This window comes from Peromyscus californicus, unplaced genomic scaffold (genome assembly GCF_007827085.1).
Source record: "Peromyscus californicus insignis strain IS unplaced genomic scaffold, ASM782708v3 Scaffold_17__1_contigs__length_78620276, whole genome shotgun sequence".
In the NCBI taxonomy this organism is placed as follows: Eukaryota; Metazoa; Chordata; class Mammalia; order Rodentia; family Cricetidae; genus Peromyscus; species Peromyscus californicus.
Genome location: NW_026294469.1, coordinates 13,502,746 through 13,518,652, shown reverse-complemented (window position 1 = coordinate 13,518,652; position 15,907 = coordinate 13,502,746). Strand labels below are relative to the sequence as shown.

At 42.0% G+C, this 15,907-nt stretch overlaps 1 protein-coding gene across 1 annotated transcript in view; it reads right to left on the bottom strand.

Annotated features, from left to right (window-relative positions):
- The window catches only part of Dtna (dystrobrevin alpha), a 171,084-nt gene that overhangs the window by 96,125 nt on the left and 59,052 nt on the right, over window positions 1-15,907 (bottom strand). The window contains 1 exon segment of the mRNA XM_052741642.1: window positions 1,397-1,610. Within this exon segment, the coding sequence (XP_052597602.1) occupies window positions 1,397-1,610 (214 nt within the window).

Sequence of the window (15,907 nt, the reverse complement as noted above, 5' to 3'; positions counted from 1 at the left end):
ATAGGATGCTGGATAGTGCACATTAAAAACAAAAGGGTCCCACTCAGCCTTTAGTGGCAAATTCAGACTCCATTGTGTTCTTGTTAAGGGGTCAGGATGGGAATTCTGTGACAGAAATTCCATGACCTGGTTCCATTTTATCACCTGCCACGTGGAACCACAGCCCTCGCTCACTGTCCCTTCCCAGTTTCCACAGTGGTCAGACCAGAGCAGATCGTCTGGTTCTGAAATAGGCACAAGGAAAGAAATCTGTCTGTTTGGGCAGCTGATTTTAAAAGCATTTGTTTTCAGCTTGCAAATTTCTCACAATATAGTCATCACGGAGACAATAATATATGCTGATCAAACCCAGTGGGGACAATTCCACTACCATTCTAGGTTCCAAAGTGACAGCTGGTGACTTGGGTGAGCAGGACAATGCCATTAGCATGGCTGGAGCATCTCCATTGCCGCGGTACACGTTTCGGAGCACTTGGACAGGGGTCTAAGCAAGGTGTTCCAAGTTAAAACGTGATTGCGTAAAGGTCAGCTTTGCACTTCCCTTTTTTAATATTCAAAACATGGTACAAGCTGAGGTGGAGATGTCGTGCCAACACTAGGGGCTGAGGGTAAAAGCCCTTTTGAAATGCCAGGCTGATCAGGTAATTCCTGGTGTTTTCACATGTCATATGGCTGTCAGGTAACCGGAGAAAGAGAAACCTTAGCAGAATTCCTGAGTCCCCGGTCCTCCACTGACATGCCACAGAGAACTGGATAAGTGACAATCTCTTTGTGCTTCAGGCTTTTCATCTGTGAAATGAGATTTGTATGAATGCTCTTTAAGATGTCAGCCAGCTCTGAGGCTCTCTGATTCTAGGAGGGAGGAATTATGGGATAACGAGGCCACGTTTCAGCCGTGGTGCATGACAGTGGCGTACTGCTTCATCGTGGCACTCAACTGACCAGTCCACGTAACGCCCATCATTGTTTCTAGGCTGGCCAAGATACTTCAATTTCTTTCCTGTCAGCTAGGGTGTTCTCACGATACTTCAGAAACCATGGTCTTAGGTTAAGTTGCAAGGAACCAAGTTAGACACATCCTCCCTCTCTGTGCTTTATCAAATTCCTCTGCATGCAAGCTATCATGCCGCATTCTGGAGCACCCATGCAAACCATAACATGTGGGATGATGAGGTAAATAAAGGTTTTCTTATAAAATATAGCTGCCTCCCACTCCTGTGTGTTATTTACTCTCTAGTCTCTGCGGCCTTCAAAGTTTTACTTATGAGCATAACATCTGATGAAGAAAAAAAACATAATGAATCTAGAAAATCATTTGGGAAAATGACCAAGAAAAGTACAAAAGAAAACAGAACCCAAACACAGAGAGAGTAATTGACAGTCACAGGGGGCTCACGGGTCAAAGGCTGCGAGCAGGAAGTTCAGCAGGAGACTGATGGACTGCTCCACATGGATCTGGTGAGTGGTTGGCATCCGTTTGTTGAGCTGGTAGAAAATGGTGGAGAGCACAGCCTCCAGGCGGGCCACATTGAGTTCTATGTTTGGGTCCAGGTTATTCAGAGCATTTTCCCGCAACGCTTCGATGACGTTCCAGATGTCCACCAGGTGCACTACAATGGAAGCAGAGTGAAGACATCAGCCTGAAGCACACTGGAGGGCAGCATGCTGCTTTACCCGACCCTGAGTTCTCTAGGTTCTGCACTGTGCTCAACTGCTGCAGGGGTGCACACGAGTCGAAGTCCATCTCCAGGACTTGAAGACCATGCACTTAGCAACAAATGACTTACCGAATACCAAGTGTATTGGGTACTTTCTCATTGTTGTGATGAAATCTCCAACAAGAGCAACTTTAGGAAGAAAGGGTACAAGTCCATGATGATGGGGAAGCCATGATAGCGGGTCACATTGCACCCACAATTAGGAAGCAGGGAGAGGTCAGTGCTGCTGTTCAGTTCAGTTTCTCCATTTTATTCAGTCTAGGACCCCATCCTACAGAATGGTGCTGCCCATACAACAGGGTGGCCTTCCATCTCAATCAACCAAGTCTGGAAACGCCTTCATGCCTACAGGTGTATTTCCTAGGTGAGGCTGGACCTTGTCAAGTTGGCGATTAATATCATCATTTTCTGTGTTAGCCTACCTTTGAAATGTGGTCAGTATTCCAATGTTACATGCAAGGAGATTGAGGGACAGGCGAGTTAACTGTCAACATAAGAATAGTCACTAGCAAAATTTGTAGTCAAATTCAAGTCGACCGGGCTTTAAAAACACTCCCCCCTGAACACAGTGACTGCTTGAAATGAAAAGAAGACAAGAACTTAAGTTCTAAGTGCCCAAAGGAGATCAGAATTCACTTTGAGTATTTGAAATGAGTTTATTTCTGTGCCTATATATTTACACACACACACACACACACACACACACACACACACACACACACACACACACACACACAGATAAGAGACGGGGCAAGAAGGGAAGCAGAGAGGACAAGGCCACACAACAGCAGAACTAAGTCACAGACTGCTTAACCAACCTGGTCAAAATTTTATTTCTCCTGAAATACTCAGGAAGTATTTTTCTGTTTGTCTACTGAAGTATTACTATGACATCCCAGCAGCCATCACCACTAAGAGTGTTCATGCGTGCCCCTGCAATCCATTCTTTGCAATCAGGCAACTCGGCTTTTCTTGCCTTCTCTTACAAATTTATCGAATCCTAAATAACTAGAATTCCATTTGTTCACCTGGATGCTTCTGCTTAGCATAACTATTCTAAGTGTCCTCATTATTGGACATGTATCGACAGTTCGCTCCTTTGTAACATGATGTTTCCTATCTGGAAACATCACAGTTTGGTTCCTAACTCTTCTGTTGAGGGGTATTTGAGTTGATGCAGGTTGTAACTGTTACCAATAAAGTCACTATAAGTAATTATGTGCAAGTCTTTGGATTATCATGTGCTTCTGTTTTCTTGGTAAGTTAAGAGGCTAGTCTGGATGGAGGCCAGTGTGTGTGTGTGTGTGTGTGTGTGTGTGTGTGTGTGTGTGTGTGTGTGTGTGTAGTGGGCAGAGACTGATAGCCAGTGTCTTTCCTGAATTATTTTATATCTTATTCTTTTAAAAAGATTTATTTGCTTTTATTTCATGGGTGTGGGTGTTTTGCCTACATATATATGTGTACCACACGCATGCAATGCCCATGAATGCCAGAAGAGGGCATTCGATTGTCTGGAACTGGAGGTTTAGATGGTTGTGAACTGCCATGTGGGTGTTGGAAACCCAATCCTGGTCTCCAAAAGAGCAGCGAGTGCTCTTAATCTCTGAGTGATCTCTCTAGCCTGGCTTCTATCTAAGTTTAATTAGCACTACGAGGCACTCCCAGAGAAGTAGCATTTAAAAATGTAAGTTTTGGGGGATTTATTTTTATTCTTGAGTGTAATATTTGTGATTCCTATCATTATTATTTGTGCACTCTGTGAGCCTGCTTCTCAGAATGTATCTGCAAAATGTAAGGAGAACAGGAATTAGATTGGACTGACTTCATTTTTTAATTGCAATATAACATGTCACTTGCTTGAGATGTAAAGTCCTTTCATAATTTCTCATTAATTTGAAATCTAAACATGGCTTGAAAAGGCTTTTGTCTGTTTACATTTGGCCTCTGTATTTCTCATTTATGTCTCACTCACCACACTTACGCATCAACACCACATCTTCAAGGTTGTCTTTCTGGCCTCACCTCCAGGTTTTGTACCTCTGCCGTGTGTCTCCTTTGAACACGGCTGTCTGTTTCTGTACTGTAAATGCCACAGTACGTCTCTGTGTGCTGTGATAAATGTTCACCCCTCTAGCACCCATCACAGCCACTTAATATCATGGCAGTATAATCACACATCTGACGAGTAAGTGAGAAAAATTCCAAAGTAACTCACCATGGAAGCAAGGGTTTCAAAGGACATATTTGAATTAAAAGAGACAACACAGCACAGTTGTGAAGAATCACAGTGATGGTTTGAATCACCATCCTTCAGTACAGACAATTTTCAGAATGTTACTAATATCTTCATTTGATCGCAATGTGGATGAAAAGAGTCAATCCCTGGAAAACACTCGGCACGTCACAGGAAATAAGGACTTCTTGTTACAGGCAAATAAAACATCTAGATGTCATACTGAACTCATTTGAAGTAAAGGTGCTTAGTATTTGTGTTTCCCCACACCTAAGGCCTCAATACACTGAAAAGCAAAGCCAATTGGTTTAGCCAATTGTAAGGACAGATAATTACAAAGGATCTAAGTAAAACTGGGTTTAAAATTATGAGTAAGGTACTGTGAGGCTCAAAGGTGTATGGCAAAAAATTGTGACTATGCTTCACATGAGGTCCTATCTCTGGTGAGGACACAAGTGTCACTCAGCCACACAGGCAGCAAGAACTAATTTCATATGGTAAGGCTCAGGGCACTAGGTACAGACAGAAACAGGACATAGCTGTGGTGGCCGGGAGGACAAGGTCGCAGTGGGGACACACCGTGGCGTTGAGCGGGATTTGATTTTTGTGCCAAGCACGAAGACACAGGCTGTAAGGAGAGCTACACGGTGAGGTCCAGCTTGAAGGTATTATTTCTAATGGAAGAAAGACGCGGAGACAGACAGGAGGAAAGCAGGGACAGCCAAACCTATTGCTGGAGACCAAATAAATGACACAGGACATGGCTGTGTGGGGAAACACCTTTCACTGTCCCGGAACTCACTGTGTAGACCAGACTGGCCTCAAACCCAAATATCAACCCACCTCAAGGACTGCTGGGATCCGAGGCTCATGCTGCTATGTGTAGACTAACCCAGTCCGTTTTATTGTATATGTGCCTGTGACACTGTGACTACGTGTTTCCTCTTAGTTTTTAATCACCTCACAAGGGTTCTGTAATTTTCTGGTTATTGCTGTTTATTTTCAGTGTTTCTGGGTGTTTTGCCTACATGTATGTCTGTGTACCATGTGTGTGCCTGGTACTCACAGAGTTCAGAAGAGGGCGTTGGATCCTTCGGGACTGGAAGTATAGTCAGTTGTGAGCAGCTACGTGGGTGCTGGGAATTGAACCCGGGTGATCTGGAAGAGCACCCAGTGCTCTTCACTGCCCCATACTAATTATTTTCATCAGTCTTTCTCCCGTTTAAGTAGGAGCAGTGAGAACTGTTAAGTTGGGATCTAGTGAGAAATCAGCCGGAAGTCTGTTTCAGGCCCAACAGTTTTACCTATGGGTTGCTTACTGTTGTTTCCAGAAAAATGATTCAGGAATATGCAGTCATGACAATGGACCACTAGATGGCACTGTGCACGTTTTACTAAATAGTTATCAAGCGTTAAGGACTCAAGAGCACCTGCTACTTGGCAAAAGGGAGAGTAAGTCGAGCTTCCTCATCTACGCAACTAGATATGTTTTATACTGCTACACTGGGTGAGGCAGCATTCTGACTAACACCCCCCCCCCCACATTAACCATATCAAGAATGAACAAAAACGTATTCTTAAGGGAATCCTACTTCATATGATCATAAGTTATTAGTATTGATTTCAGCGATGAGTTATTAAACTGAAGAGTCTGGCCTTAAAAATCAATGTACACAGACACAGGTCCACTGGTTTTATATACATCCAGGCAATTGCATTTAGAAGCTTTAGGTTGGGGGTGAAAGAATTAGCGGAATGTGTTGCTATGGAGTTGTTTGTAAGCTGTTCGCTGATGTCACACACCTTTTAAACAGGAGATAGAGTGTAAGTCCATAGTTAGGCTTACTTAAATCCGGGTATCTGTGGGGAAACTACCAATGACAGACACAAGAAGGAAGAAAGAAAGGAAGGAATGAAGTAGCTCTGATCTAAAGCCCCTCTGAGGTGGGGTTAGAGATGCTGTATTCTGAGAGACCTTGGCTTTGCTGCATCAGGCGAGGTAGTGACCAGTCAGAGCAGCATCACCAAGGAACAATTTTATAACCTTATAATTTATAATGTGCGGAAGCTCAATTATGCCCAGATAGAGATGCCTAATGTCATAAACACCCGAGGGAGAAGGGACAGAAATGAGATGAATATAAACACATCGAGAGTTAGTGTGAGTCATGATGTAGTTCCAGTCTTTGACGGGCCATGGAGAGGCTCGGTCCATCTCACTGACTCAGTGAGTGCCATCCTCTTTCTAAAGCACTTGCTGATCTCCTCAGAATCATCTCAAGTCTAAGATGTAGGAGAGTAGGGAAACATTTGATGAAGCTTCACAGACGACTCTCACTACCACAGAGCTGCAGACCTTCCAAGATTCTCTCAACCACTGAGCCATCTCTCCAGTCCAACCCGTGAAGGGTCTCAAAGGCCTGAGGCTGGAGATGGAAGAAGTCAACGATTGTAGACTACCATAATTCCCACCATTTTGAAGTAGTGAGTCTCAACTTTGACGGCACACTGGGATCACATCCAAGGTTGTAAAATAGCTCTCTGGTGATGCTTCTGTTACAGTACTGCATGACAGCCAAGGTAGCAAAGCCAGAACTTTTCAGAAATCCCCACTCCATGCTCAGAGATCCAGAAGCTGTCTCATAACAACATCCCCAGGCAAATATATTCATGTTGGAGCATAGGAATCTCTGCCTGAAGTCTGTCTTTGTAGCTGGAAGTTTTCTTGTGTCCTGCAGCTGCTTGGTCTCAAGTAAACACTCAGAGGCTTATCTTAATTACAAACTGTTTGACCTATGGCTCAGGCTTATCATTAACTAGTTCTTACAACTTAATTCAACCTTTTCTATTAACCTATGTCTTGCTATGTGTTTTGTGGCATTACCTGTGTCCCATTACATCTTACTTCCTGGGTGGTGGCTTGAAGTGTCTGCTCTGACCCTGCCTTTCCTCTGTCCTGTCTTGCCATAGGTCATAGCAGCTTCTTTATTAACCAATGGTAGCAACACACATTCATAGCATACAGAAAGACCATCCCACAGCTTGTCTTCTTCAGTCCTTTGGCATGAAGAGAGCCTGGTATGTCCTAACAGGCTAACTGTTGTAAGGATCTGATTGTTTTCAACTCATAATTTTGTGCATATCATTTAAGAGAGATTTGATGTTTACATCTATAAGCAAGACATCTACTGCAGTATGATTTTTTTTTTAATTAGGAAAAAAGAAAATTGGAGATATACTGAGAATGTATACAATTTGTCTTCCAAACACATAGTGTGTTTACGTGCCAATAAATTTGTCTCTTCAACACTTACCCCTGCCCTTCATGCTTAAAGTGGTGGTGACTGGTGTCTGAGGTTGTATTGACTTTCTCCCCTCTGATATATGCAGGAATATGCAGAGAGAGTTCTGTTGATAAGTCACCCAATCAGGTTCCATAACTACGGGATAGCTTCCCTCAAAATCCACGCAACTCTCCCTCCTTAGATGTTAATTTCCTAATCTGTGCACTTCTGCCCATGGGGATTTTCCATGGCAACCATCATCTTCAGAGTATGAGAACCAAGTTAAGGTAATTGTTTTGAGTAGTTTGTGGGCTGGATTTGAAATGCCAAACTGTGTTCTTTCCTGCCTCTACCTCTTGAGTGTTGGGATTACAGGTGGGTGCCACCAAAACTGGTTTATATGCGACTGGGGATCAAACTCAGGGCTTTGTGCACCTTCACCAAATACTCTAAAAATGGAACTTCACTCCAGTCCTCACACTGCATATCCGCAAAGTATGTTTGTGAGTTTGTGGAAAACTTCACTGCAGCAACTTATTCTAATTCCTACCTGTTATGGATCGACATTGAAATATTTTTCACAGATTCATGCTTTGAATGCTCCGTCCCCAAATTGTGACATGATTTTGAAGGCTGTGGAGCCTTTATGAGTAGAGGACTTGTCTGGCTGAAGGGGGTCAGTAGCCAAGATCAACCTTTCCTGCCTCAGTTTCCTTCCGACAGACACTCTGTCACAGCAACGAAAAAAAGCAACCATAAAACAAAATTTATATCCTTAGATTCTCTCTCTCTCTCTCTCATGCATGCGCACACACACACACACACACACACACACACACACACACACACACACACACACACACATACACACCATAAGCATTGTCTTTTCCACACGACAATTCTCAAATTAAGTATTTCATTCAGTATTCTAAGAGACACGCAGACATCAAGTAAAAATGACTTTACAGGTCTCATAGAGGTGGGTGTCAGGTGGCCACAGGAGCTCAGCCCCTCGTCATAATGGTGTGTCAGGGACCAATGAAGACACCCCCATCCCCCCGACACACACACTCTTCAGTTCAGGCTGTTACCTGAGCTTCTTAGCCTTCTAGCTCAGGGGCTCAAACCTTCCTTCTTTTAATAAGTATTTATACAGGCCTTGTTTAGTGATGATGTTCTGGGTTCTAGAACCACAATGTGCAAAATGGCAAGTATGGTAAGGAAAGGAGAGAGGGAAGGAAGGAAGGAAGGATAGAGAGAAAGAAAGAGAAAGAGAGCAAGCAAAAAAATATACTGATGACGTAATAAGGAAGTATTTTCTCTGTTTCATTTTAATTGTGCACAGTGTATACAATTACTTCATATACAACCATGCTGGATAGCTTTTACGTCAACTTTTACGTCAACAAGCTAGAGTTATCTGAGAGGAGGGAGCCTCAATTGAGAAAATGCCTCCGTAAGATCAGGCTAGGCAAGCCTGTAGGGCATTTTTTAAAATAAGTGATTAATGTGGGGGGGTCCATTGCAGAGGGGCCACCTCTGGGGTGGTGGTCCTGGGTTCCATAGGAAAGCAGGCTCAGCAAGCCATGAGGAGTAAGCCAGTAATCAGAATTCCTCCATGGCCCCAGCTTCTGCCTCTAGGTTCATGCCTCAACTTCCTTGATGGTGAATTGTGATGTGGCAGGGTAAGCAGAATTAACTCTTTTCTCCTCACCTTGATTTTGCTCTTGGTGTTTCAACACAGCAACGGGAAACCCAACTAACACAACAACAACATGATCTGATGTGTGCTGTAATCAGTACTCTATGCAGAAATCTGTTTCCTCCTATAGGAAAAGAGGGTTTAGACAGCAGAGTGCACCTTCATTTTATGAGGGAAACAAAGATAGACACCTCTCTCAGTTGTGAGGAGCAATGAGAAATTTCACAGGAAAATAGTGAACTATAAAGCACTATCTACATTTAGGCAGCATGCTCATTTTTTGAGAAAAAACAGAGAAGCACTGAAATTTACCATCATCATTCTCTGGTAGAATTAAAGCTCCGTCTCCCTTAAATACTTTCAATTCTTTCCTCCAGTTACAAAGATGTTTGCCTCGTAGTGTAAGTTTTCTCCTATGACTTCATTTTGGTTCTGCTTTTCATAGGCAAAAATGTGTTGTAAATATGAGACCTGTCACTGTGGTCACTGGTTAAGTTCATCTTCAGGTCACACACTTATCTGGGGTCAATAAGGTGGTGCAGTAGGCAAAGGCACTTGCTGCTATGACAGATTAACTGAGTTCAGTTCCGGAACCCACAGGGTGGAAGGAGAGAAACAACTCAGTGAAGCTGTCCTCTGACTTCTGCACATATCCGGAAGCATGTGCAATGCCCCTCCAATGAATAAATAAACACACATTTAAAAAACCATTTCTCTTGAGATTTACAGGTTCAACTCATTCATGAGAAGACAGGAAATTTTAATGCATCATTACTAACCATACATCTATTGCACATTGTGGCTGCAGCATATGGAGAAAGACTGCCATATGCTTATATTTACAGAGTTAGAAAAAGAAATGCGATTCCATAATAGTTTAAAAAGAAATAAAATCCAATGGTTAAGTTTTAGGGATGGAATGCACTGTGGTAAATGTTATCTGTGATTGACATAAAATCATAACCACAGAGGTGATAATTCCCACGGGGAGGATCACAGTCAGACTCACCTGAAGGTTGACACAAAACTCTGAGTTATAATAAATCCATATTCATAATGAAAAAATGAGACTGCCAGAGGAGCTCTACATACAGGGATGCTATCATTGACTGGAAACTTGGGACCACTTGGAGGAGGAAGTAAACATCACCTTGACTCCTAAACCACAGCAGGAAAGCACAGTTGGAGATGAGGAGGGGTCATGCCCCAGGATGAAGATCACCCAGTGATGAAACACATAAATCACAGAGGGAAGAGCGTGCCTCAGATTCTGTCCTGACGTGACCCAGCTAGAGGCCTTGGACCTGGCACTTAAAGCAAGTTCTGTAATTGAGACGTTTCTTCTACTACTCATTCTAATAAACAAATGGCTCCGTTTAAAATTTCATGCAATTTATTTGTACCTTTTATTAAGAATTTGCATGTTATACATTTGAACACTTAATTTCCTTTTCTGTCTGTCATGTCAACTAACTTCCACACTTGCAGCCAATGAATTGGTGGTGTAAACCAGAGCTGTTCTTCAGAGCAGTGGGTAGATTTCAAACTATGGCAAAGTCTTGCATGACCTTGGTGTGGCAAGGGTATCTCTCCATTCAAGCATCCCTCCAGGTGATTGTGATGGATGACACAATTCGAGAATTAAGGGGATGGGGCATGACTTAAAGGATGGAGTTAGAAACGAAAGAACAGGAACTTGACGCTCATGTGATCAAGAGGAATTTATTTAAAAAATAAAATCTTGGAAGCATTGTGATCAAGAAAGCCACGTGATAATTAGCCAGTTATTGGTATTTTTCTCAAATAATTTATTCCTATGCCTTACTAAGGCTCCTTCACAAAATAATGTTCAGAAATCTGGTGGGAAGGGAGAACTGGTTAAATGGGATGCCTTGGCAGAGTCCACAGAGGTATTTTCTGTAATTTCATTGCAGGTACTGAACACCACTCTCAGATCATCTGGGCATTTAGTTTGGAAAGAAAATATTAGTAAGAGCAAAGGGTTTAGATTCGCTTTTGATTAGTGGTCTTGAGGTAAGCCCTTATAAGATGTGAAAACAAATAACCCCTAACAAGCTTACAAGTTTTATTTTATGCTTCCGATCTCCACCCCTCCTCTACTCCTAGAAATCAATTTTATCACCGAGATAGCTTATTTTTTGCTAAGAGTCCTCAGAGAGAAACATCACGTCTCACAGAGATAATGTCTCAGCTTCATTTTAATTTCCTGGCTAAGGTGTTGTAATAAAGCGTCATGAAAGAGGTCTACAACATAGTTTCATGTAAAATCAAATTGAGCATCCTGCCAATCCTCAAAGGCCCCGCCAGAACATACATTGCCTATCAGGAAAAAATATTCAGTGCTTCTTAAATTATGTTTACAGACTGACATCATTATTAAAAATGAGATAGTAACTATTGGCTCAGTAACCATCACACTACAAATTAAATTTAACTAAATTCAGTCCAATCAAGCACTTATTATGCCTATTATTTTCAAAGTATTGTGCTAAAAATTGTAAAATTAGTAAGAGAATATAAATGAAAAAAAAAACAATATCTAACTTCTCCTTGCCCAGTTTAGCTTGTACAGAATATGCTTAATAATTTTAGAAGCAAGAGTCCCTAACACACTAACTATCCTGTGGCCGGTCACTTTGGGGTAATTATGTATATGTTTCTTTTATGTGGCCTTACCATTCTGTATATTATAATGCCCTAGGTTGGGTTTTTACTGCTTTTTTGGAAGCAAGCCCCCCATTCACATCTAATTTCTTTCCCTTTCTATTAATCCCGAGAAACAGTGTGATGCTCAGTTATGGCCAGGCCATTCTCCATTGTCCATTGAACAATACCCAAGAGACTGACAATGAGATCAGTGTGGTGATATTTTATTTGTGCTTTAATAAAGCTTGCCTGGAGATCAGGGGGGAAAGGCCAGCCATTTTAAGTAAACAAGAAGTCAGGCAGCACATGCCCTTAATCCCTTAGCAGGCAGGATCTTTGTGTGTTCAAAGCCACACTAGGGAACAGAGCCAAGTGTGGTGACACATGTCTTTAATCCCAGTACCAACCTTAGAGGCCTGGAGGTCTGCACAGACAGACAGAAAGTGACAGAGCTGTGTAGGAAGAGGAAGTGAGGTAGTTGGGCTAAGAGAGCCAATGACAGGGCAGAACAGCAAGGCAATAAAGCCGCAGGTAAGACAGGAAGTAGCTCGCATTTGGAAGCTGCAGAGTTGGTGAGGTAAGGTTGGCTGGTGGCTTTCCCTATTTCCCTGATCTAAGGCTTTCATCCTTATATTTGGCTTTTTTATTTAATAAGACCATTTAGAAATTTGTCTACACAACAGTGTTTGAACTCTGGCTTACTGATTGTTAGTCTTGCCTGTCACTATTCTTCAGCTTCTTCAAAGTATCCTATATTCCATATATACCAGACTTTTGACAATGCCAGAAGATGCCCTTGCTATTTTTATAAATGCCTGCACTGAGTCTGTTCCTTCCAGAAGATGCAGCCTTTGATCCATCATCTTTCAAGGTAGAACACACATGCCATACCCCAGGGAAGCCCGTTCTGATTTCTTCAGACAACTCTGCATTCTTTCTTTTGTAGTTCCCAGAAACTTTCACGTATCTATTTGCTCATTTACAGCATTCTGAATTTTCCAGTCATTAATACGTAGATTTTGTTCTTTATCTCTTCAGATCAGTCCATGGATGGAGTTTGGAGGAAAGGGATTTATGAGCCACATGTTATGTGTGTAGTTACATGTATTTTGAAAAGGGAACATGTACGGATTTTATCAGATTCTCTAAAAGATAGCTGATAAGTAGCATATGGGCCAGAGCAGCAACTAATAAACACGTTTGTGGGACTGTCTTGATTATGTTCATAATCTTTATAATATCTTGTTCAAATAAGATGCTCAATAATGCTTAGTGAATTGAGTAGATTAGAGCACCCATGGTAAATCAGGTACCATATAAAATTCCTGGAAGCTTTGAATGAACTTTGGTAGTCTACATAACCCCATGATTTTTGTTGAACATGGTCTTCTAGTTTACCTCCTATTCTCTATTCATTATGGCTTGAGATGGTCAGAATCCTAGGTGCCAGAGGCCACATTCAGGGAGAAAGAGCAGCCACAGTTCTGGCACCCATGAGGAATTGTCTACTGCTTTCCCTTTACAGTGTTTTATCTTTCTGACTCTGTATGAAGTGCCCATCTGGCCAACATGAAACCTAGACACAGTACTGGGGTCACTGGAAACCACAAGTAAATAGCATCTAAAAATTGAAGTATTAGTTTTACTGCTCTGAAACTATATCCTTTAAATATATCATTGTATGTGCAGTGAGAGCAAATAACAAAACATGTAGTACTTCATCTATCTACCCAGAAACTAGCTATGGTCTAGCTTCCTAGTGTATGTGGAATTGCTTGGGTTATGGAGCTAGCACTGGAATGGGGAGGTCTGTAAGTGGTTAATCATCAGTATAGGGATTTATGGTTATCTTGGTGAAGTCACAGATATACCCACATACTATAAAGACTATAAAAATGTATCTTTTATTAGAAAAGAAATCTTCAAAAGTCATAAGATAAAGGATATGGCTTAGAGTGCTTGTCTCCCAAGTGCAAGGCCTGGGTTTGAAAAAAGTCATGGAATAATTTCTAGTAAGATACTGCCAAGTGGAATGATCATAGTTAACTATAAGCACTGTAGAGTTAAAAACTGCTAAAAGAGTATATTTTAAATGTTCTCATCAGAACTACATCTGAAGTCCGTGTGACGATTAATTTGGCTGGATTAAAAAGCACCTAAGATATTAGTAAGATGCACTTGTAGGTGTATCTTTGAGGACTTTTCCAGAGAGGACCAACTAAGAAAGAAGACCCAGCCAGAACAGACTGAATAAAAATGCAAAACAAGAAGGGCAGCTGAGCAATAGAGCTTCCCTTTCTCCACTTGCTGTCCGCTGAGATGTGGGCAACCAGTCTCTTGTCTCTACCTCCATGGAGTCTCTTGTCTCTACCGCCATGGAGCTGCCCACCATCATATGCTCCCCACCATGATGACTGCTTTCCCTCAAACCACGAGACAAAAAAAGCACTTCTCAAGGTTTTTTTTGTCAGATAGTTGGTCATGACAATAAGAAAGATAACTAATTTATATGTTAATTAATCATCGATAATCTCACAAGACAAACATATAGTTATAACATTACATGGTGCTCTACAAATGCACGTTATTTGTCAATTGACAATAAAATGAAAAATAATAGCACTGGGAAATAATGATGAGCAGTGAAAGTCAGACAGGTTCCAGCTGGTGTTTCAAACTGAGCTGTTGACCTTTGCAAAGTTCTCTTCCTGGTGACATCGACATTTGAGGGGTCTGGAGCAACGGCTTTGCACTTAAGGGTTTCTACTGCTCTTGCAGAGGACCCGAGTTCAGCTCCTGGTCCTCACATCAGGCTGTTCACAACCACCTGTAACTCCACCTCGAGGGCGAGCTGAGGCTGTCGCCTTCCCAGGCACTGCATTCGTGTGCACCCACCCACACGCAGACACGCAAACATACACGTAAGTAAAAAAAAAATCAAACATGCCAGTTGATGCAGGACTGATAGACTTGCTATCAGTTTATGCAGTGAAGTTTTAGAGAGTAGTCTGAGGTTCATAAAACCCGGATCGGTACTAAGTAGAACAGATCATTAGGTTATTTCCCTTGAATAACCATAAGGTTACTCTCTTTCTACATTTTTACACTCAGGAAGATAACTATGGAGGCTATTCTAAAGTTCTGGGATCATCTCACAGTGAAGTTTTCAATCACACTGTCCAGTTGTGAAAGCAGACGGTAATTCCAAGAAGTAGCAGTATGAATGTTGGCCATATTAAGTGTTCCTGAAGATGCAAGAATGTTATTTTGGGGGAGGGAGACCTTAAAGGGGGAAGCAAACTAATAGTTTTTTTTTGGACTCCATGTTTTCAGCTTGCCTGCTCTGTTGAGCGTTTAGAAGCTTTGCAAGTAAATTGTGCAGAATGTGCCAAGTAGAGATTTGGGAAAGGCCTGGGAATATAATTGAAAAAAAGGTAAAAAATTAAGAAGAAAACTTAGGCCAAAGAGAATGCTGGGTAAGTTACCAAGCAGCTATCTTTTAAATGCTAGCAATGTGTCATTCCTACCAGGTTCTTAAGATCACCTGCAAGTTCCTTAAAGGCGAATCTTTAAATATGAATTACCTTCATGTCCTTCAAGGTACCAAGCAAGATGTCTTATACAGAGCGGTCCCTCAGTAGACATGTTATAAACCTACATGCTGGTGAGTATGGATTCAGTGTTTGCTGTGTACCACAGAGGACACAAGCGGTGAGAAGAAGTCTTTCTGTTCTTGCCTGTTTTCCATAGATTATTTACTTCTATCCAAAATAATTCTCTTTGCCAGACTTTGTAATGGGAGGTGTTCTTTTTTTCTGTTTTATTATTGCTCTATGTGCAGAACGCCAGGCTTCGGCATGGCGGTCTGATAGACATGTTTCCTGAATGAGTTTAGCAATAGCTTAAGGGACATCTTCTTCCTAGTACATCCAATAGCACTTAAACATGTCCTTGACTCTGGGGTGCCTTACTTTACCTACTTCAGCAGAGCATGTTGGGTGCCCACCACTCAGGACAACATTTCTATGACATTTAAAAATACGCAGGATGTGAAATGGCACAGCAGGTACCAGGTACTTGCCATGAAAACTGGCAGCCTGAGTTCAGGCTCTAGGACCCACAAGGTGGAAGGAGAGAACTGACTTCCACTAGTCCCTTTGACCTCTACATGTGTGCTGTGGAATGCACATGTGAGCATGCACATGCACACGTGCATGCATGCACTCTTATGCAAGCCCCTGCACACACACAGACACAAATAGAAAAACACGTGAAAGAATGAGCTAGAGAGATGGCTCAGAGG